The sequence below is a fragment of the Setaria viridis genome, chromosome 9 (assembly GCF_005286985.2).
Source record: "Setaria viridis chromosome 9, Setaria_viridis_v4.0, whole genome shotgun sequence".
Lineage (NCBI taxonomy): Eukaryota > Viridiplantae > Streptophyta > Magnoliopsida > Poales > Poaceae > Setaria > Setaria viridis.
The window spans coordinates 40,048,592-40,069,048 of NC_048271.2; the positions used below are offsets into that span (position 1 = coordinate 40,048,592).

The 20,457-nt window shown below is 45.3% G+C and overlaps 4 protein-coding genes across 7 annotated transcripts; 1 reads left to right on the plus strand and 3 right to left on the minus strand.

Annotated features, from left to right (window-relative positions):
* Positions 1 to 746: 746 nt before the first annotated feature.
* LOC117838858 (B3 domain-containing protein Os06g0194400) lies at positions 747 to 5,621 on the minus strand. 2 transcript variants are annotated; one of them, XM_034719044.2, is made up of 6 exons: positions 4,706 to 5,621; positions 4,515 to 4,622; positions 4,162 to 4,317; positions 3,848 to 4,063; positions 2,484 to 2,554; positions 747 to 1,245 (listed from the first exon to the last, which is right to left on the minus strand). In XM_034719044.2, the coding sequence occupies exons 1-5, from the start codon at positions 4,817 to 4,819 to the stop codon at positions 2,510 to 2,512; spliced, it is 639 nt and encodes a 212-aa protein (XP_034574935.1). In that variant the 5' UTR covers positions 4,820 to 5,621; the 3' UTR covers positions 747 to 1,245; positions 2,484 to 2,509. The 2 variants fall into 2 exon arrangements, with proteins under 2 accessions (XP_034574935.1, XP_034574934.1); XM_034719043.2 differs by having other exon boundaries at positions 747 to 1,251.
* Positions 5,622 to 5,762: 141 nt separating this feature from the next.
* Positions 5,763 to 7,719, minus strand: LOC117838860 (uncharacterized protein At2g23090). Its single transcript, XM_034719045.2, has 3 exons — positions 7,497 to 7,719; positions 7,339 to 7,379; positions 5,763 to 6,159 (listed from the first exon to the last, which is right to left on the minus strand). Exons 1-3 carry the CDS (start codon positions 7,567 to 7,569, stop codon positions 6,040 to 6,042), a joined length of 234 nt encoding a protein of 77 aa, XP_034574936.1. The 5' UTR covers positions 7,570 to 7,719; the 3' UTR covers positions 5,763 to 6,039.
* Positions 7,720 to 9,984: 2,265 nt separating this feature from the next.
* On the minus strand, positions 9,985 to 14,375 carry LOC117836859 (receptor-like serine/threonine-protein kinase SD1-8). Of its 3 annotated transcripts, none has more exons than XM_034716376.2 (7): positions 12,905 to 14,371; positions 12,642 to 12,746; positions 12,362 to 12,555; positions 11,213 to 11,420; positions 10,868 to 11,105; positions 10,632 to 10,782; positions 9,985 to 10,487 (listed from the first exon to the last, which is right to left on the minus strand). In XM_034716376.2, exons 1-7 carry the CDS (start codon positions 14,229 to 14,231, stop codon positions 10,185 to 10,187), a joined length of 2,526 nt encoding a protein of 841 aa, XP_034572267.1. In that variant the 5' UTR covers positions 14,232 to 14,371; the 3' UTR covers positions 9,985 to 10,184. The 3 variants fall into 3 exon arrangements, 2 of the variants coding, with proteins under 2 accessions (XP_034572267.1, XP_034572268.1); XR_004636191.2 differs by having other exon boundaries at positions 10,244 to 10,487; positions 10,632 to 10,798; positions 12,905 to 14,374; XM_034716377.2 differs by lacking the exon at positions 10,868 to 11,105 and having other exon boundaries at positions 10,632 to 10,798; positions 11,381 to 11,420; positions 12,905 to 14,375.
* Positions 14,376 to 16,435: 2,060 nt separating this feature from the next.
* LOC117835929 (protein CONSERVED IN THE GREEN LINEAGE AND DIATOMS 27, chloroplastic) lies at positions 16,436 to 19,137 on the plus strand. Its single transcript, XM_034715262.2, has 7 exons — positions 16,436 to 16,806; positions 17,012 to 17,164; positions 17,405 to 17,482; positions 17,637 to 17,732; positions 18,432 to 18,467; positions 18,585 to 18,742; positions 18,826 to 19,137. The coding sequence occupies exons 1-7, from the start codon at positions 16,552 to 16,554 to the stop codon at positions 18,986 to 18,988; spliced, it is 939 nt and encodes a 312-aa protein (XP_034571153.1). The 5' UTR covers positions 16,436 to 16,551; the 3' UTR covers positions 18,989 to 19,137.
* Positions 19,138 to 20,457: the final 1,320 nt, after the last annotated feature.

Consider the following 20,457-nt stretch of genomic DNA (forward strand, 5'->3'; position numbering starts at 1 on the left):
CATTAGCAAACGGTTACTGTAGCACCACATTGTCAAATCATGGACTAATTAGGCTTAATAGATTCGTCTTGCGAATTAGACTTCATCTGTGCAATTAGTTTTATAATTAGATTATATTTAATACTCCTAATTAGTATCAAATATCCGATGTGACAGGTACTAAACCCTGCTCTGGTATGGCCGAAAAGGACAACGTGCTGCGAGCCTGCAAAGCAAAGAGACCACAAGACCAAACATCACTGCAGGCAGAATGGCAGATACTGCATGACCCGAGAGCACATTAGTATTGACTTGCACGGTCTGTTTTCGAAAAGGACCTTTTAAAAGGAGAATCGCTGATGCATCGTTTCCTCTTTTCTTTCGGTTTCTCGAGCAGCCAAATTCGTGAGTGCTTCACGTTTATTTTTTTTAAAAAAAGTTCACATTATTTTCCCCCCTGATGTCGACAAATGTTCATGCCTCACCGATTACACGTAGGTAGCTTCATTGTTGATTTCCGAATTCCGAGACTGGGACCAGGATCCGGTCCAGACTTCGCTTGACCGCTTGGTGAGGTTTACAGATGGATTTGAGAAATCAGTCGTGAGAAAAGCACAAACTCTGGCTGTGTACGTACGGAAACAAATAGTTCGAAGTGGCGCCATTGTTCAATCTTTGGGTGAAGCTTGTGAGCCATTCAATCTTTCAGTGAAGCTTGCTAGTGGCTATTTACAGTACATGTTTTCAAAAAAGAACTAGGATTTGGCTATGGTTTATCAACATTCACAAATCAGATGATGCGTAGCTGTGTTATCCATCAAACCAAAACCATGCAACTAGGTATGCAAACGTTGGCATCAATAGGTGGTTTTAGGTCACTACTTTAAGTTCATTTGCATCGCAACATCCATGCATCCCCCAATCAAGTTAGCTCAAATGAGTGACTTGCAATGACCCAAAAGAAGCAAAAAAAAAACTTGCATCCTAATATGTAACCCATGTACTCCTCAGCAGGAGCATATGGAAGGAGTAAGGATCTGAATTTTAGTGCTGTTGCAGCTAAGTAAGTCAGGCTGAAACATGCTGGCCAGATTAACATTGTAGCAGTACATGGTAATCCATATGCACTCGTTAGTAGAAGCCCTGGACCCATGGTAGACAAAATACACCTCTGATGAGTCCTGAACAGGACCAGCGGATGATCCTGATGGGCAAAAGACAGCAAAATTGTGGACCCTCCATTTGCGCAACTAGCTCCTCATTTTTCTGAAACTAAAAAAAATGTTCAAACGTCAGCTAATAGCAATGTTAGCATAAAGCACAACATAGGGGAAAACCATGCAACTGCTCATGGAAAAAGTTGGCATGACATTGTTTGAGGTTTGCACAGGAAGTTTAAAAATAAACTGTAACATTGCGAAAAAACTAATTCTGATCAGCAAACATCATCTCTCACCAGATGCATATACTAGAATTTAGAAGCTATAATGCTGAATATTGAGGTTAGAAGCAAACCAAGGTCATGATGAACATTGCTATAATGAACTACTCAATGGGTTCTCCCCCACTGTATAGTTTTCAAAAAAACTACTCGATGGGTTTAGCAAAAACAAGTTCAAAGACCACTTATGTTCTGTTGTCCAGTATTACTTGACTACTTAAGCTCAATGATGTAGTTCTCCAATAAAATCTTACTGCCTGCTCCTGCAAGAATGCTATAGAATCATACCCAATTATGAAACAGTCAAAAGAATATTATCACCTAATTTGGATGAAGCGAAAACATAATCAGCAGGGATCAAAATGTGTTCTGATCTTACATTTGATTAATACTATGCATTACCAAAGAAATGGAGGCTAGCAGTGAAGCGCTAGGAGGAATACACATGGGGACCAAAAAAAGGGTGAAAGCTGCGAAGAACTGGTCCAGATCAGACACGAGGAGCAATCTGCTCCATTCTTGGCTGCAATGTGAAGCCATACGTTGATTGTTTTTGTGCCTTTTTTTTCCTATAGGCAGTGGCATGAGCATGAATTTTAGCACTGATTAACTAAGAGTGTGTGTGGGTGTGTAACCAGGGTTTCTAACCCTCTCTTCTTACTTAATATAATGATACGCAGTTCTCCTGTGCGTACCCAGTGCTCTAAGCTCCCACACAAGGTGGGGTCTGGGGAAGGGAAATATGCAGTTCTCCTGCGCGTTTGAGAGGGGGGGGATGGCTTTTAGCACTGTGCGGACATGTTTTCGTAGAAGTCCAAAACACGATCATTAATACTCGCCACATCATCCAAACAATCATACTTAGGTGACAAGTATTGGTTACTAGGAACCAAAATTACTTGTAGAATATCCCATATCTTTTATGATTTTACCAACATATCATTAAAAGTTTGGTCAAAGTGTATAAGTGATTGTGTAAGATATATGAAATAGGCACCTATTTGGAAATAGTGTGAGTGACACTCAATTCAACCAATGCAAAATAGTGAAAATAATAATTTACCTGCTCCAATAAGATGTTAGAAGCTCTCAGCTCATCATTTTCAAGTAAGAACGTGCTCTTATGATGTATACCTGCACCATTTGCACAGCAGAGATTGCATGGTGAGTTAAATACATAGTCTTTTTCCTAGTTAGTCCTTAAGTAACGCAAATTGTAATGGAAGGCATATAATAGACAGCAGGCTACGATGAAATATGACATTGCGGAGATTCTTCTAATACAGTTTCAAATGGAGTCATTTTACAGCAATGTGTACTGTTTCTTGCAAAAACCAAGTTCAAAAATAAGCCATGAACCTTTGACATTTTGCATATAGATTCGACAGGTGGCCCCACTGGAACATTTTGATCTATGATACCATGACATGCATACATGAATACCTTGTGCAAAATTTCAATCATGGTTACAACTCAATAAACTCGATGGCTCAACCTCACTAGTTGGCTACTTGGGTGCACAACTCTGGGAAAGCCACCCTGAACATACACCTTACACCACTGGGCCACCATGCTACATAATTCCTTCAATGAATTTATATTAAGAAGAACCCATGCTTCAAAAACAGTTGCCTATCCCACCAAAACACTAGGCCAGTAGGTGTCCCCTCCAACCACAACCGTCTCTGCCTAGGCACGTACCACCCTACTAGCCAACTAGAACCTAGTTTTAAAGCACTGTGCAGAACAACTTAGGTTCTCAACTTGAAATATGTCTACTCAATCAACTGGAACAAGTAATAATACTTGGGATTTGACTAGCTTCAGAAGGTATTCTCACAGGAGAATTTATGTTGTTGAGTACTCATGTAAGAAATGTTTTGCGACTGACCAGCTGGTGTTTCAATTCTTGAGGCCCGGAGAGATCACTACACAGAGACTTGGGGTAATTGGTCATGGAGTTGAACTGGCCTTTTCGAGGGGCTTGGGCCATCGAGCAAGGGTTAAAATTTTCATTAGATCTCTGGCCAAAATATTAAGGGAACTAGGATTGTACATAGTAGTGATGTTCAAGCTTCATCAAGCACCTGAAAGGTGGTTATCCATCAGATTAAACACCATTTGGCCTCCTCATGACTCCTACCTCGTAGTCCTCACTGATTTTGTTCCCTATATCCCTTATCTTCCCATTCATTGTCAGGTTCTTTTCTGATATCAAGAAAAGTCAACTCTGGTGGTATCAAAATTATTGAGTATTTCTGCTAATTGTGATCTGCAAGTGAGATCGTAGCAAACCCATGTTTCAACAATTGGCTGCCTAGGTACATAGCTGCTACCTTCCTGCTAAGACTGCCAAGCCTAACTTATCTTCACCTAGGTCCTAGGCACCACCCACTGCCCACTGCACAGAACAAGTTATGACCTCACCTTGAACTTTCTCTGCTGAATAAGCTGGAACACCAGACAGTCACCATCGTCCAGCTTGTGGTCAGTGGCAAACCCTCTCCAGCTGGTAATGCAGTAGCCACGGTCATTTGGCCCTTTATAGTATTGCACATCAAACTCGTCATCCTCCTCATCCACCAGCGTGATCACCTTGCCGTGCTCTGGTAAATGCTCCCTACAGAAATGTGGCGGGAGTGACTGCCATTTCACCAACCCACACATCAGCAGCTAAAGGGGTAGCTGATAATCCAATTTACAGCAGCATATCATGGGGGTTGAATTGAGGTGTCAATTACCAGCGAGAATGCAGTGGCATAGTACTTGCTCACGGTCTTCAGAAAGGTGGGGTAGTCAGCACGCAGCTCGCCCTCCAGCTCCTTGGCCTTGGCCTTGGCGATGGCGTAGCTTCTTTCTGCGGCGGTCGGACCAATTACTATCTTTTTCTTGACATTCTGAAGAGACACACCAATCAAAACGCTTTTCATGTTAGTTGACACTTGCAACTATGATTCGAATCGATAAAGCAATATCAGAGATAAAGAAATCGAGGATCTTCTGCGGTGAGATAGCCCGCACAGCGCACTCCCTTCCGCTCGCATTCTTTCAGAGACGAAGAAATCAATGTTCGCGTTTATCTTTCAGAACGTACCTCGCGGTAATCGGGCTGGTCGGGGAGATTGGCCACGCGGCCGGACCGCCGAGGCGGAGCGGCTGCCCCCGGCGCCCGCGCCTTGTGCTTCAGCTTCAGCTGCTTGGCCTGCGGAAACCCCAATCGACTGGGGTCAGAAAGAGGCTCCTCGGAGGCAACGCCGGCAGCTCGACCGAGAAACCGGGACGGACCTTAGGGGGCATGGCGGCGGCGGCGAGGTGGCGCAGCCCCAGCTCCTCAATCCTGCGCTTGTTCTCCTCGATCTGCCGCCGTCGCTGCACCTCGTACCGGGCGGCGTCCGCCATTTTCTCCCTCGATTTCTCCCTCCCTCACTCTCTCTCTCTCTCTCTCTCTCTCTCTCAGTCACACGGCTTCGCGGCTTGCTTTGGAATTTTTTTGAGTTGTTTTGTTTGGAGTTGGGAGGAGGGAAAGGGCACCGCCGCGGGCTCTCACTGACAGCACTTTGGGCCGCCGCGTAGCTTACATGGGCCACTTTTATCACACTGGGGCTGTATGAGTTCGTCTTTTCCTTGTGCATTTCAGCATTTTGTTTGCTGCTTTGCCTTCTTATTCACGTCGGGTTGACCATGAGAATTCTAGAAAGAATTCGTATTTGAATTCTCAGTTTATCAAAAACTAAAACCAAATGCTGTATACACATCGTTCGCACTAGAAATTTACTGAGGTGCAGAAAACCTCAAAGATCGTAAATACATGTTTTTCACTTGGCGCAAATGGTGCATTTGCTTCTTAAAAATCAGTGGACACTGGACACCATCGCTAAGTCTGAGAACTTCGATGTACCGACTTTTCACCCACATCAGTAACCATCTGCCAAATACCAATATACCACTGTCTTGATTGCACCGGCTTGAGGCAGCCATGACAAAGAAACATCGGTACGCTTGGCGGCTTGGAACACAAGTACACAACGGTGCTCCCCTTCCATTAGGACAGTTCGTCTAGAGTGCCAGTCGACCTGCTCGAAATGCACGGCATGAAACGATGTTATGCAAACAGCTACTATACAATTCTACATCCTTCCTGCACTAATAAGTTGTTTTAGAAAACAACTCGCATCATTTCGTAAAACATATGCATGTTTATGGACAGTTGCTTGCTAAACCAAGACACACGAATAGTAGCCGAATACTAAAACCATTGTTTACTATGGAAGTAGAGACAGATGCACTATATTTGGAGTAAAAAATACGATAAACTGTACTTGCAAAAGAATCTTAGGCAGGGTAGGGCGCAAACAAAAGATCAAGCTTGCACATGAAACTCATCATTCCGAAACCAGGTTTTACCAGCAGACAACAGTTTCATTAGACACCACATCACTTTCTTATGTAGGTTAGTTAACATAGGACAGGACGCATGATAGACGACAGATACCACGGAACGAACTCCCTCAGTAACGGTAACGGGGAGCCCCTATACTGACGGGTGATCAAACCGCACAGCTGACAGACACGTTTTTTGAACTTCATGGCCATGGCACCCTGGCTGCTTGTACAGGCTTTCACTTCTTCAAATGGGGGAAGCACTGGTACACGTCTGACTTTGGATGCTTAGCCTCGGCGTGCTCCCGGCACTTCACTTCAGTCGTGGTACACATGAATGTTTGCATACATACTTTGCACTGTGTTCATGCTCACCAAAAGAATATCAGTAAAGTACTTGAAGCTAACAGCTTGTCAAAATATGCAATAAAAACCAAAAGTTGCCTAAATTAATCCAGTTAGCATACCCAGAAATTTTTAAAACCTTCTATTTTAATCAGTGCACTCCAACAAGCAGTTCCCCACAAGGAAACTGATAAAAGGTTGCATGAAACTAACTAATACTATATCAGAAACAAGAACAGTGTTAATTGATATAAATCAGTAAACTGATAATTACAACTTATACAGTTACCCCAAATGATAATCACAGCACCGCATAGTTCTGGAGACCAGACACAGCAAAAAAAAAAAAAGGAGCACAAGCCAGGTTCAGTTCCAATGCCAGTTTAGAGCACTGGCTGGGATTCCAAGCACAGGTAAAATAACTGGACTAAGTTGTTTTCTTTGGCAATAGTTGGGATAAGGTACTGTATAAAGTTATTTCTGAAGCCAAATGCAGCTAGAGACACCTGGTTTCTGTTAACCTTGTTAAAAATATAACCAACCATAAGACTGGCTTGCTCACTGGTCCTACTTTTAAGTTAGAGAAAAACTATGAAATGGAAGGATGTGGCCAGCCTGACTCATCAGGGAAAGGTCATGAATCATGATGCACATCCCCTCCCCTCTACTCGTAGAGTGGCAGCAAGCGTTGGCCTAAATCAGAGCGTAGTTCTATACAGTATACACACAATGGATACATCCGACTTCCATTTGACTGCATGCAGAGCAAGCAGCTGAGTCCAAACGCCAGTGGTAGTTTAGGCTGGGGTCATAACAAAGTCAGATATGTAGCCTTTTTCAATCAGATAATAAGTTACTAACACATAACCGAGGCAATTGAATTATCGGTGTTCTTGGTTATAAATCTACAAATCATCTCGTTTTTAGTCACTGATTTGCAGGGTGTATACCTAATAGTCGCATAACACAGATCCAATCATGTAAACTTTATCGGTTATAGCATCCCCACATCAAATTCACCTTCCTAGTTCCTAATGGTAAGGATTGTAGAAAAGGGACAACCTAGGTCACAACAGCAGCCGCTAAACCATCAGACTAATCTTATAAGCACGCTCTACCCTATCAATCCATAAAGAAATTCCACTAGAAAACACCAAAACATAAAACCTCAAGCGCAGATCTAGATAGGGTACCTGGATGCTCATGGCCTTCTTGTTGGTATCAAGCTGGCTCCCTGCACATCAGAAACACGCAGATCCATCAAATCGTAGCACTCCGAGAGCAACCACGCGAGAAAAACGCCACGAACCCGACGGCACGGTGAGGAAATTAATAGCTAAAGAGGGCGCACCCTTGGCGGCCTTGTTCTTCTCGGCGTTCCTCTCGCGGGCCATCCTGGACTTCTGGCCGTTGCCGCCGCCCATGGTGGTTGGATCCGCCGACGACGGTGGCCGCTGCGTGCGCGTGCGCTGCCCTGCCTCGCCCGGCGGTCGCCCCCGCGCCGCTCCGCGTTAGGTTTCTGGTTCACGGGAAGATGGGGATGGCAGATCTCACCGATGGATCTGTGGGCGACGCGGAGTCGACCAAGGGGAGTTTAATCGGAAGCCGTGCCCGCCGGTGCCCGAAAGGGACTCTTCAGAAGATCTCGGCCGTCCATCCAATCGTAAGGGGATTATCAGCCGTCAATGGTGACAATGTGCCGAGTACCTTTTTATACAGGTGAGAATGGAGGAAATTGTCAGCATAGAATTTATCGGAGATTTTTGCATACTTAGAGTTCTCCTCCTGTGAGCTTTCTCATGTTAGAATTTTGAAGTTGGTAAGTTTTGTGGCTTTGAATTGTGAAGTAAATATCCAAAAGACCCGACAGTGATAGCAGGAGCATATAATAAAGATGCCGTTCGTCGCAGTGTTGGAGGGAGGGCTAGCACTGGGAGCATCCAATTGGTTAGCGATATCGGCAAGAGGGGTGCTGGCACCGAGGAGGGAGGGTGGAGGGTGCTAGTATGGTGCGCAAAGTGACCGTAGGTGCTCGAAAGGGACTCCTTAGGAAATCTCGGCTATCCATCCAATCGTGAGGAATTATCATTCGTCGATGATGGCAATGTATGGAGTGCCTTTTTCTTTGTGAGAATGGAGGAAATTGCCAGCGTAGTACTTATTTGGAGATTTTTGTAGTCTTGCAGTTTCCTCATCCCGGGAATCTTCTCAAGTGAACTTAGTTCATGTAGGTTCTGTGGCTTTCAACCGTAGAGGAAATGCCCAAAAAGCTCGTTGGCGATGGCAGGGGCGAATGACTGGGGCGCCGCCCACCGTGATGTTGGAGGAAGGGCTGGCAATGGGGCATCCAATTTGTAGAGGTTGGTGATATCGGCGCTTTGCGTGAGGCAACTTCAACCGTGATGGCTCCACCGAAGCTGGGAGGGGTGTTGGTGTTAGCGAGGTCTGCCTCGGCCTAAGGAAAGGGGTGAAGGTGGACGATAGTGTGGTGCGGAGTGTTGGCGAGTGGAAGACAACCGCACTAAGCACACCTCAACTGGAGTTTCCGGATAGTTTGGCAGGATTTAGTATAGTATCTCCTAACCCACTGTTGATATTCATGACATACTTACGATTCTTCACTTAATTACCAATTACATATACGACTGGATACCCCTGTGATAAAAATTATGAGCATTTTATCAACATAGTTCTTAAGGTGACACTAATTATCAATTTCTATATTTGGATTATTAGATATTATCAGTCAAAGCTAGAAAAGTTTGACTTAGAACATTCCTAGAACCACATATATTGGAGACAGCTTATATTTGTGATTGGAGGGAGTATATAGTTTCAAATATTATGTCCTCTGTTACATACTTTTTTTCCTATGAAAGTGTAGTTTAATTTACTTTCCATTATTTGTTTTCTTTTTTTCCTATCAAAGCGCACGTCTTTTGGATTTAAGTAAATTGCACCCACCATACAACTTGTTAGGTGGGTGTAGATTGGTCCAACAACTTGTAAAATGCAGTGTAACAACTTGATAGGTGGGTACAAATTGATCCAACAGTTTGTAAAATGTTCAATTTAGTACAATAGCTTCACAAATTGGTGCATCCGTAGTCCAAATGTTTTAACTAGTAACATATTTGCTATTGCCGGATTAGGGTATAGATTCGTGTCGAAATAAATTATTGAACATTATTTGATGATTGACATTTGCGTCGCAATGACAATGTATTTGATCAAGATTAGAACCTTCAGTGTTTAGAATCTTCATATTAATTAATTATTATTAACAATATTTAATTTTATATTCAATATTGACAAATTCACCAGCTAAAAGAATAGAGACAAACATGCTTGTATATCGTTGTTGAATACATGAGCTGAAGAGCAGAAAAAACTAAGATTCCTAGACTTTAGTCTTTCAGTAATAGCAATGACGTAATTCTAAAATATTATTAAAGTTTAACTAATGAACAAATAAGTTGCGTACCCACTTGAGAAACAACAGCCTGGTTACTATCAACAACTTTATTGATTGCAAAAAAAAATTCACATGTCCATTTACTTTGCTTAATAAGTTATCGTTGTAATATTTGGACTGTAGGTGCACCGATTTGCCAAGTTATTGCACTAAATTGAGCATTTTACAAAATTTAGACTAACTTGCACTTATAGTAAATCGAGCATTCTACAAGTTGTTGGACCAATTTGCACCCACTTGACAAGTTGTTGTACGATGGGTGCAATTTACTCTTTGGATTTTAGAGAAGAGACCTATAGCTGCTTAATGAAGCATGTGCAGAAGCAGAGCAAATGCATAAGAATATGAGAAGGCTCCAATCAAGTAACACCAAAACTAATCGTTGCAACAAGATATTTACCACATAATTTAGATCAATGTAAAGGAAGATAAAGCAATTATATTACAAAAACCAAAATTTATGAATACTAATAGAAACTATCAAATAAACCATCACATGATGCACGACCTTTGTTAAGCCTTTCTTTTAAGAGCACGGGACACATAAAGAAGATATATAATTATTTACCTACCCTCTATGTTTGTAAGAGTAAAACTACCCATAGAGTTCTGGATATCGTCCCTTGCTTGCTCTATTTCATTGCTCCTATGTGCAAAGTATGCAGGATGATTGGGGGATGGAAGGGTATTGCTTCCGTTGTCCAGAGCATACACAACCTTTGACATAACTGGCCTGTCATCTGGTTTTTCTTGAACACACAAGAGTGCTACATGACTACATAGCAAAACTTCATCTAGCAAACAAGAATTCGTAATAGATGAATCTGCCAAATTTTTTATGTTCCCCTCCATCCACATGTTCCATACCTGAAATAACCAAAATATCATTTATTGGATTGTGGTAATTATAATAGTATTATTATATCCAAAAAATATTGCGATAATTATAATAGTCTTATTATGTCTAGATATAGAATTTAGTTGATAACTTTGCAAAAGGCATGTACTCACGTAGGCTATAAGGTTTGGAAAACCCATGATGCCATCCATGGAGCTTCTCCTTGTGCCCGTAACAACCTCCAAGAGTAGCACACCAAAGCTATAGACATCAGACTTGATAGAGAAGACACCTTCCATTGCATACTCCGGAGCCATGTAACCACTGTTTGGCCATTTCACTACATGAAATTATTGAATATATTGAACGTAATTATTAGTTTGATAAGCTAAGTTCAAATTTTACTCACTATGTTCCAACGACACGTCGGGTATTTGCTTTTATTTGGCAATCACTAAAGATCCTTGCCATGCCAAAGTCTGCTATCTTAGGTCTCATCTCTGCATCTAGTAAAACATTGGCGGCCTTGAGATCTCTATGAATTATGGTCAATCTTGAATCATGATGGAGGTAAAGAAGCCCTCTTGCAACTCCTTTGATTATGTTAAATCGTGTTGGCCAGTCTAACAAAATTTTTCTTGAATTATCTACATGTAGAAGAAAAATAAAAGGCAACATATAAGCTTTTGGAGCAACATATAAACATTTTTATTTTTGGATGTTCTTAAGAGGTCTGGTGTGTCAATGACCATACCAAAGATGATAGCATCTAAGCTTTTGTTGGGCAAATACTCATAAATCAGGATCTTTTCATCACCCTCAACACTACATCCTAGAAGCCGAACTAGATTTCGGTGTTGCAATTTGGCTATTAGAATAACTTCAGTCCTAAATTCCTCGGTTCCTTGCTCAGAGTCCTTACTTAGCCTTTTGATAGCAACTTCCTGGCCACCAATCATTCCCTACAGGAAATATTACTCAATTATAGAGTTTGTCATTTGACATACATACAATGTTTATCTAAACGCTAAATGGTAGTCGTTAGGTCACCCCTCGAGTAGCGAGTAGGGCATGTTACACGTTGTATACACAGGCTACACATTTTCTAAGATTGCAATAAAATTCATACTTTATGCAAATGAAAATTAGAAATTTTGATATTTCATCATCCAAATATAAAAAGTTACAAAGCTTAAAAGTCAAATTGACTAAAGTTGGTTGGGTGTTACTAGTTGATGGTTTTCAAATCAAATAACAAATGCCATAGTGATTCACAATTAGGTGGTGTTTGGTTGGCTCAAATGTAACGTAATCTGATTACAGAAGGTAACGAATCCCATTACATACGTTTAGTTGCGGTGGTTTGTAATCAATTGACACTGTAATCGAATCCCTTACCTAAATAATATCTATACAAGCTTGTTACCCCTCCTCCCCCACCGTAATCAGATATAGCACCCACACAGTAATCTGATTACGTTATCAGAGTGCAACCAAACAAAGAGGGCAATCACCCATTCCACCACCAACTATATTGTAATCTGATTCCCTTTACGTTTACATTACCTTAGCACGAACCAAACACTATCTTAGTTGCAGTTCATACTTTCCTATCGCCTAAATGTTGTTTAAAATGGTCTACTCACCGTGTAAAACTGTATAATCACCGTTTCGTGTATACCGTTTAGACCGTGTACGACTGTTTTTTCCTGTGTAAATGGTTGAACCGTGTAATCACCGTTTAGGCTTAAACTACACGGTAGGCCATTGAGTAACGTTTACACAGTGTGTAAACGTCCTACACGGCCGTGTAGGCGAACATTGCATACAGACAATTAAATGTGACTAATAAACTAGTAAAATGGACTATATGAAACAACTAACAAATTACTGAAGGAGTTACCATATAAACTTTCCCAAAACCTCCCTGCCCAATCTTATAAGCTTCGGAGAAATTGCGTGTTGCTGCCACAATATCATCAAATCTGACAAAGGGCAACACAAAATCCTGGCCAGGGTTTCTTTCCCCAAGTTGATCAGAGGTACCCATACTTCCCAAAATGAGCTTCTTGAGCCTTTTCCCATTTCCTCTTTTACCTGCATCCAAAATATTATGTTGTAGTGATCAGCAGTGATTCTCCATTGGACGAGTGAAGACAGAGTTGTAGAGTTGCAGTCAATACCTTTGAACTTGAACCATGCGAATGAAATGCCCGCGAGTAGTAAAACACTGCTCGTCAAAACTGCAGGCAATCCAATCTTCAGTGCATTGGCCCTTGCCTTTTCACCTGTCCAAAGTGAACGTAATTCTCTTTCATACATATGCAGAGCCCACAAAACAAAATGCTCCAAATTCTACTTGACACATTTTGAATGGCAAATTATTCCAGTGGTAAATTTCGGACGGTCGCCAGAGATAGACAAAGGTAAAATCGGCGCCACAAACCAGCACGCAGGCCTGCAATCCGGAGGTAGAGGGTGTCGCTGCCGGTCACGTCGCCCATCCTCACCGTGTCCATCAGGTCCCCGGCCCACACCAGGCACCTCGTCGCGTCCCCCGTCGACGAGCTGCTGCTAAGCCGCAGGTCGGCGTAAGCGTACGCCATGCAGGAGCAGTTCCGGCGGCACTCCGCCGCGCACTCCTCCAAGGTCCTGTTCCCGACGCGCCGGAACCCGTCGGGCGACTTCATCCCCGTCAAGGCCAAGAAGCCGTCGCCGCCGCACCGTAGCGCCTCCTTCCGCCGGCAGCCCCCCGAGAACACGCCGCCGCTCCACTCCTCCGCGCTGGCCGGCTCGAAGCCGTCGAGGCACTTGCACGCCGGGACGGCGTCGCCGGCGGTGCCGTCGCAGTAGCCGTTGGCGCCGCAGCGGCCGTAGCGGCTGCACGGGCCGCCGGCCGGCCACTCCCCGAGGACGGACCACGCCGCCGCGCTCCTGTTCCAGCTCTGGAGCTGGTACTCGCCGGAGTAGGCCAGCACGTACCTGGTGTGCGGCGCGCCGTCGGCGAGGCTGTAGGTCAGGTACATCTCCTCCTCGGTGCCGACGAACACGACGTAGACGAGGCTGGTGTTGGCCTGGTATTGTCCGGCGACCATGTACCCCGTCCACGGCGCGCTCCGCATCACGGGGCGCGTCCCGTTCCAGAGGAACAGCTGGATGATCCTCTCCGGGTCCGCCCCGAAGCTGTAGCTCCCCGGCGAGGGGTCGCCGGCGCCCTTCCACGACACCAGGCGCTCGCCGGTGCGCGTCCTGTACCTGACCCGGATCTTCATGCCGGGGAGGAGCGTGTCGGCCGGGTGCTCGAAGCTCTGCCACAGGGCGGTGCCGTTGGGGGACCTGATGACGAGGTCGCCGTTGTTGAGAAGCACCGCGGCGAGGCCAGTGGGCGGTGGCGCAGGGGTGCTTGGGGCGCCGGTGACGTTCGTCGTCCAGACAGGGCGGCCGTCGGCGTCGGACAAGACGAGATCCGTGGTGCCGGCCGCCAGGGAGAGCGTTGGCGTAGGGGACGTGGCGTTCGTGACGGGGGCGTCTCGGTTGGCGACCCACACCACGGTGAACTCGGGGATGTCGTTGTACCAGATGCCGAGGTAGAGCTTGGCCGGAGTTGAGTTGGAAGGGGAGAAGAAGCCCAAGGCGAAGCTGCCGTCCTCCGACACGATGGTGGCACCAGGGGAGAGCGGCTTGCCGGGGACGATCCTGTCGTCGGATGCACATGGCGGCAGCAGGAGGAGGATCAGAAGGGCAGCCGTGCAGGCGATCGCTGAACAGTCCATCAGGCACTGATCATTGCAGTATTTTTGACGAACAGGGAGAAGAAACCCCGGTTGATTTCTGAATAATGGAGCCAACAGACAGTCACAACAACATCCTGTGAAGTTGCTCAGCGGCTTATTTACGGCGGAAGCAATAATTCAAAAGAATTTGAAGTACCTAGGACTAGATAAGAATTCAGACTCATTTCTATGTTTGAATACTTCAGCCGTCCACGTCGGACTTCGCGGCGGTAGTAGGACGGCATTGTCAATTTGTCATTGCTGACAGCCATACTAGCGACAGTTAAAAAATGCAAAGAATGCGTATGTAACGTATGGATTAGTCCATTTTGGATACGACGGTCTTTTTTTCCCGTAGAAGCAATAACAAGCAAGAATGAGATTGATCCTCTCTGAAAGTCTGGAATTCTGTGGTGCCCTGATGCACTCTCCTCCCCGGAGAAGTGGTTTTTCTTTTGCGGAGAAGTTGTGGTTTTATAACTTGTCACTTGATGGTTTTGAGTTTTCATACGATCTAGCAGCTGAGTTCATTTTTATTTTCAGTTGGACATGGTAATGGAACGGCATCAGATTATTGCTAAGAAAAGGTCACAGGCTGATCTCACACAAGCGCCTGGCTGGGATGGCGACAAAGATCAAGAGTCAAAGCCGATGTACACTTACACACCAAATACTTCCATTTAAAAGCCAGCGAATGTCCTGTACTATAAGTCTACAACAATATTATTTGGTGCCTCGGCATTGAAGTTTTCCCGACCACATGCCAACTAGACGATGAAGGGTGTTGAACACATAACCGCTACTTTAAATCCTTACACAAAAAGTAAGTTGCTCAACAGAAGGTTAAATAACTCTTGCTTTCCATTTAAAATACTCTTCTCCATGGTTGGTTTAAAATTTGACAGCGCCCTGTTTTGAATCAAAAGAAAAGGGAAACTCCATAAGTGAATCTCTACTACTTAGAAAGTCTCGTACTTTTTTTTTTCATATTAGGTTAGTAGTTGTGCTTCGCTTGGATCGTGTGTAATTAGTGCTTCGTTTCTATCTCATTGTATAATTGTGTACAGAATTAGATTTTAAGTTATTGAAGGTAGTTCAGTTACTGCTAGAATATCGGGTGGATATGAACTGAAGCTTTTATGGCTCCACTAGTTAGCTTGGAGAACCAGCTAATCAACCTTATTGAATCATTGATGATAGGAGTTTTAGTATATGTCTAATCAAGCTCTGACTCTACACTGAAAGAAATGATTCTAATGTATACGATAAATAAAATCCACTTTAACTAGAAATGATTCTAATCAAAAGAAAGGATACACAGAAAGTATCCTTTCTCGCTAAACAGTTTAGCGTGTCTTTAGGGAAAATATCATAGCAGTGCAGCAGCTAGAAACAAATGCGAAGAACTACTGCAGCAAACAAAAATACCCACTGTGACATATAAAGTTATCCACACTAATAGAAACATGTTAGTTACAGCAAAATAGGTTGAATTAAGACAACAAACAAAATGATTTACGTAACAAAATTTAAGATACTGCAACAAACCACATAAATATCTGCGACTTGTTTGATATGTTACAGTTATAAAATTCCTCTTTTTATGCGATTTCAAAGTCTATAACTGGTTACATGCTAGAGAAAATGTATCCTAATCAGTTTCTTTTGGGGGATCCATTTGCACAAAGGTTGTTGCGTGAACGTGAAAACAAGAAATGAATTAACGAATTTGTTATCTGAGTAAACGATTCGTCAAAAGAAAAATAATGTACGTGCACACCATGGCTCATCTCCAAATCACTTGCTATTGAAACAAAAAAAGATGGTCACTGTAACAAACTTAAAAATACAGCATTTGATAGATTCGAGGCTCCTTAGATCTAACAAGATAGTAACAATTTTAGACCACTTCCTTATCAAAAGATAATCTAGCCCACTTAATGATCAACCGCTTGATTCTGTGTAACGCAGGCCCAGAAATCTGTTCTTGCCCAAATCCGAACAAACAAGTGAGTGAGATAGCTGTTCTGCAAGTGCCAGCCATGAGCCGGCGCGCGCGGAAACGAGCAGGCAACGTGCCACGGCCCACCCGGCCACGTGTAGGCAGCGTCTCCAGACCCGGCCGACGCGACGACCCCTCCCGCGTCAGCCACACAAACCCGTCGCCGAAGCTCCCCGCCACGTAAAAGATGCACGGCTCGCCGCCTGGCCGCCGCCGCATATTTTTACGAGGCGCTCTTCCAAGTAATCCACACGGGGGCGAGCACAGAGAGCAGCCAGCAGATAATTGGCAGGCTCCCACGCAGGAGTTTTTTTACCCATGCTGCTCCGGCTGAAGATCGTCGGCGTCCACTCGGTGGTGGTCCCGGGCGGCCACGACCATGGTGCCACCTTCGCGGCGGCGCCACGGCGGCGCAGCCGGAGCACGGCGGCCGGCGTGGCGAGGCGGACGAGGAGGGTGGTGGTGACCATGGCGCTGAAGGAGGAGCCGGAGAGCAGCCGCAGCGGATTCGCCGGCGGCGGGCCGAGCTGGGACCCCGGGCTGGAGATCCAAGTCCCCTTCGAGCAACGACCGGTAACTGAGTTGTTTAGTCGCGAACAATCTTGTGCTGGATTAGATGGAAAGTTACAATCTTGTGCTGGATTAGATGGAAAGTTACAATCTTGTGCTGGATTAGATAGAAAACTAGGCATCTATACGAAGCCTCCCTACACTTTCAGATAATAAATTTGTGGTGCATCTGGTTGCTGGTGTTGATCTGCCCATTTCCTTTGTGCAGGTGAACGAGTACTCTGCTCTCAAGGATAGCGTCCTGTACTCGTGGGCAGAGCTGAGCCCAGGGTCCTTCTTCCTGCGGCTGGGCGGCCTGTGGATGATCACCTTCACTGTGCTCGCGGCCCCGATTGCAGCCGCGAGCTTCAATCCCGGCAAGGTACGCACGCACAATTCTTCCAGCTTCTCTGACAAAACGTGAGACTGCTGTGCAGCGCTTGCAAATGGAATTCCTGAACAGAACTGCAGAAATGAACTCATCAATTGACAACTGTAGTCTACAACCCAGCCAAAACTGTGTGTCAGTTGGGAACTTGGGATTGTGTCACTTTGTATGCATCTTATAATCACCTTGGCCATTTCTTCATATCTCTGAAGTTGTTGTAGCAAAACTATGCAGGACCCGCTCAAGTTTGTGCTGGCAGCTGGGATTGGAACTTTGCTCTTGGTGTCATTGGTGGTTCTCAGAATATACCTGGTAAGTTCATCCAGAAAAAAGAAAAATATCTAGTATCTGTTACTAAGTTCAGCAAAGGCTGTGCTACAGGAGCTACAAAGTGTGCACGCGCATTTCATAGGAATAATAATACACTGAAGTTTGCTAATTACGCTTCTGTTGCTACTGCGTGCAGGGATGGAGCTATGTTGGTGATAGGCTGTTGTCAGCAGTCGTGCCGTACGAAGAAACTGGATGGTATGACGGCCAAATGTGGGTAAAACCACCAGAGGTAAACGAACATGATTCTCAGACCATTTTGAGGATCACTCCTATTTTACTGGATCAAAACAAACCGCTTTAACAACACACCATTTTGATACTGGTCTCAAATAGATCACATATTATATTATCCAATCTCTCAGTGAAGTGTCGCTTAAACGGATGCCTATGAAGAAACCTGATATCCGAAGCCCGAACCCAAAATACCCGAAACTCTGGTTTCGGTATTGCGCTAGCCCTAACCATAGCATTCGTCAGGTGGCCTGAGCTCCCACCTCCTGCAATCCACCCGTAAAGCAGCAAGCTCGACCGCCCGACATCGACGCGATGTCCCAGTGTCCTGGGCCAAGTTCCTAGGATCTCCAGCTACAATTTGATCACATAATTTGGGTAAATCAGGCGCCGAATTTTCGGGTAACCAATTTTTAGACAGAATTTTGTGTCAAGATTCTTAAATACCAAATTAAAAAAAACAAATAGAACGGATCGAATTTTCGGGTAAGACTAAAACACCAATGTTCTGGTACGACGAGACTTTTGTTGAACTTCCTGATTGGAGACACTTATTAATGTGCCACATTCCCTAGAACTTGTACAAATGTGCAAGTTCTGTAGCGTTATTCTCCCTGGAGTCAAATATGACTACATCCCAGCAGCGAAGTAGTCCAGTTCAATTAGTTTACATGCCTGCATTTCCATTTCGCTGCAGGTGTTGGCTCGGGACAGGCTCTTGGGATCTTACAAGGTAATATAACCTTTTGGCAGGGTTACTTTCCGTACCTAATGGCAAACATAATTCCCGAAACACTGGACGAAGAGTCGCTTTACCCTCTAATTTCTCACCGACGAATGAATTCTGCAGGTAAAGCCGGTGATCAACCTGCTGAAGCAGACGCTGGTGGGCACCGGCGCGCTGCTCGTCGGGGCGGTGTCGCTCTTCGCGTTCGCCGCTCCCGTCGAGGACTTCCTCCACTCCATGAACCAACCTCCCTCCGCTGCGTCGTCGAAGCCAAGCTTGAGGTGCCGTCCGTCATGTGGATGTTGAGCATGCGTACACAACTCATTACAACTTCGCTTCATGCTTGCATCACCTTATTACGCAGGAGGGAGGAGCTGCTGCGGCTGCCGGTGGAGGTGATGCAAGACGACGACCTCGCCGCGGCGGCGGCGGAGGCCGCCGACGGGCGGCCGGTCTACTGCCGGGACCGTTACTACCGGGCGCTCGCCGGCGGGCAGTACTGCAAGTGGGACGACCTGCTCAACTGATGACTATTGACTACTAGCACAACACCGTTGGGATATATCCGCAGTTTGCCACTTCGATAAATGCTTAAAAACAATGTATCTCGTAAGGATGAAAATTTTGTGACGAACTTGCTGGATGTGTAATAGATAGTTCGATCCTTCCTTCCAAACGGTCGAATTAACACTACTACAGATATAGTCATCCCCGCCGGAGCATCACAGGCGGCGGTGATGTCGTTTCACCTCCAGTTAAAGGGTTGGCAGGTTGGAACCAGCGGCGAAAATAGATATCACAGTCGGGCCAACCACGGTACGGCGGTAATGCTCTGATTTGATTTTCACCGCCGGTTCATTAAACAACCTGAAGGTTCACCGCCGGTTCGTTAAACAACCCAAAGGTGAAGAGGTATCCGCGGATCCAAAACTCTTATCAAATATCATTCGCTGGTTTCGCGTCTGCCCTCAACTTCTCTCTTCTGTCTTTACTCTATCTATCCGCTTCATCTCTGTCCTCTTCCTCTCCCTGACGACGGCACCAGAACAGCCTCCTCCTGCTCTCCCCTTCCCTCTTCATCTCCTTCCTCTCCCTTTCCGAGGTGACGGCAGCCGGATCCCTCCACTCCCCACTCTGTTGCCCCTGCCCCCTCTGCTCACCCCTCAGGGAGCCGCTCGCAGTGGCAGCAAGGAGCGGCGGTGGGGAGAGGTGGTGTGGAGGCAGCCCTAGGGGCGGGATTGCAACGCGAGGCCGCGGGGCAGCGGCATGCGAGGCCACAGATCAAAGCTGAGCGGCACGGTGCTGGGCCACGACGTGCCTCTCTCTCCCCGTCCACCCTCTCCCTTTCTCCCTCTCTTTCTGCGCGTGTGCGTGTTTGTGGGGGAGGCACAACGGTGGGTTGAGGGGAGGCACGGCGGCAGGATGCGGGGGAGCGCGGGTGGCGGGATGCAGCCGAGGCTTCGGCGGGGTGCGGCCGGCCGAATCCAGCGGGGTGCGGCGGTTGGGATTCGTTCTTTTATTATTTTTTTAATAGGTATCACTATTGGTTCTTGTTCTGGCGATGATGGGTCTCCATCACCGCTGACCTATATCCAGTGACCACCAAAACCAGTGGTGTTGCCAGATTTGGGACCGACGGTGATGAGGAGTTGTGTAGTAGTGAAATGGTAATTTTCCTAGAGTAAAGTGCATGGCTGGTCCTTCAACCTATTCGGTTGTGTCACTTCAATTCCCATACTCTCAAAATGTAGATTAGACTCCCTAAATTTGGGCTCATATGTCATTTAGATCCCTGTACTCTCAAAACGCAAATTTGTTAAGCTTAGCTTCAAGTGTTATTTAAGTCCCTAGACTCTTGAAATACAATATCATTCCCACCAATAGAACATGATAAGATTAAACTTTGTGCTTTCAAGATTGCCATTGTTTTCATTGGCACATTTATGACTTGTTTTATTGCTCCTTTAGCTTCTTCGAATACTCATCTGGTAATTTA

Excerpts from the sequence above, each read along its gene's own strand:
- LOC117838858 (XM_034719044.2), bottom strand. The coding sequence starts at position 4,819 with ATGGCGGACGCCGCCCGGTACGAGGTGCAGCGACGGCGGCAGATCGAG. Across the intron at positions 4,623-4,705 it reads CCGCCGCCATGCCCCCTAAG|GCCAAGCAGCTGAAGCTGAA; the intron begins GTCCGTCCCGGT and ends GGGTTTCCGCAG. Across the intron at positions 4,064-4,161 it reads ATGCCACTGCATTCTCGCTG|TCACTCCCGCCACATTTCTG; the intron begins GTAATTGACACC and ends GTGAAATGGCAG.
- LOC117838860 (XM_034719045.2), bottom strand. The coding sequence starts at position 7,569 with ATGGGCGGCGGCAACGGCCAGAAGTCCAGGATGGCCCGCGAGAGGAAC. Across the intron at positions 7,380-7,496 it reads GAAGAACAAGGCCGCCAAGG|GGAGCCAGCTTGATACCAAC; the intron begins GTGCGCCCTCTT and ends TCTGATGTGCAG. Across the intron at positions 6,160-7,338 it reads AGAAGGCCATGAGCATCCAG|TGCAAAGTATGTATGCAAAC; the intron begins GTACCCTATCTA and ends GCATGAACACAG.
- LOC117836859 (XM_034716376.2), bottom strand. The coding sequence starts at position 14,231 with ATGGACTGTTCAGCGATCGCCTGCACGGCTGCCCTTCTGATCCTCCTC. Across the intron at positions 12,747-12,904 it reads GATTGCAGGCCTGCGTGCTG|GTGAAAAGGCAAGGGCCAAT; the intron begins GTTTGTGGCGCC and ends CACTTTGGACAG. Across the intron at positions 10,488-10,631 it reads TTCCAAACCTTATAGCCTAC|GTATGGAACATGTGGATGGA; the intron begins GTGAGTACATGC and ends TGGTTATTTCAG.
- LOC117835929 (XM_034715262.2), top strand. The coding sequence starts at position 16,552 with ATGCTGCTCCGGCTGAAGATCGTCGGCGTCCACTCGGTGGTGGTCCCG. Across the intron at positions 17,483-17,636 it reads TGGTTCTCAGAATATACCTG|GGATGGAGCTATGTTGGTGA; the intron begins GTAAGTTCATCC and ends TACTGCGTGCAG. Across the intron at positions 18,743-18,825 it reads TCGTCGAAGCCAAGCTTGAG|GAGGGAGGAGCTGCTGCGGC; the intron begins GTGCCGTCCGTC and ends CTTATTACGCAG.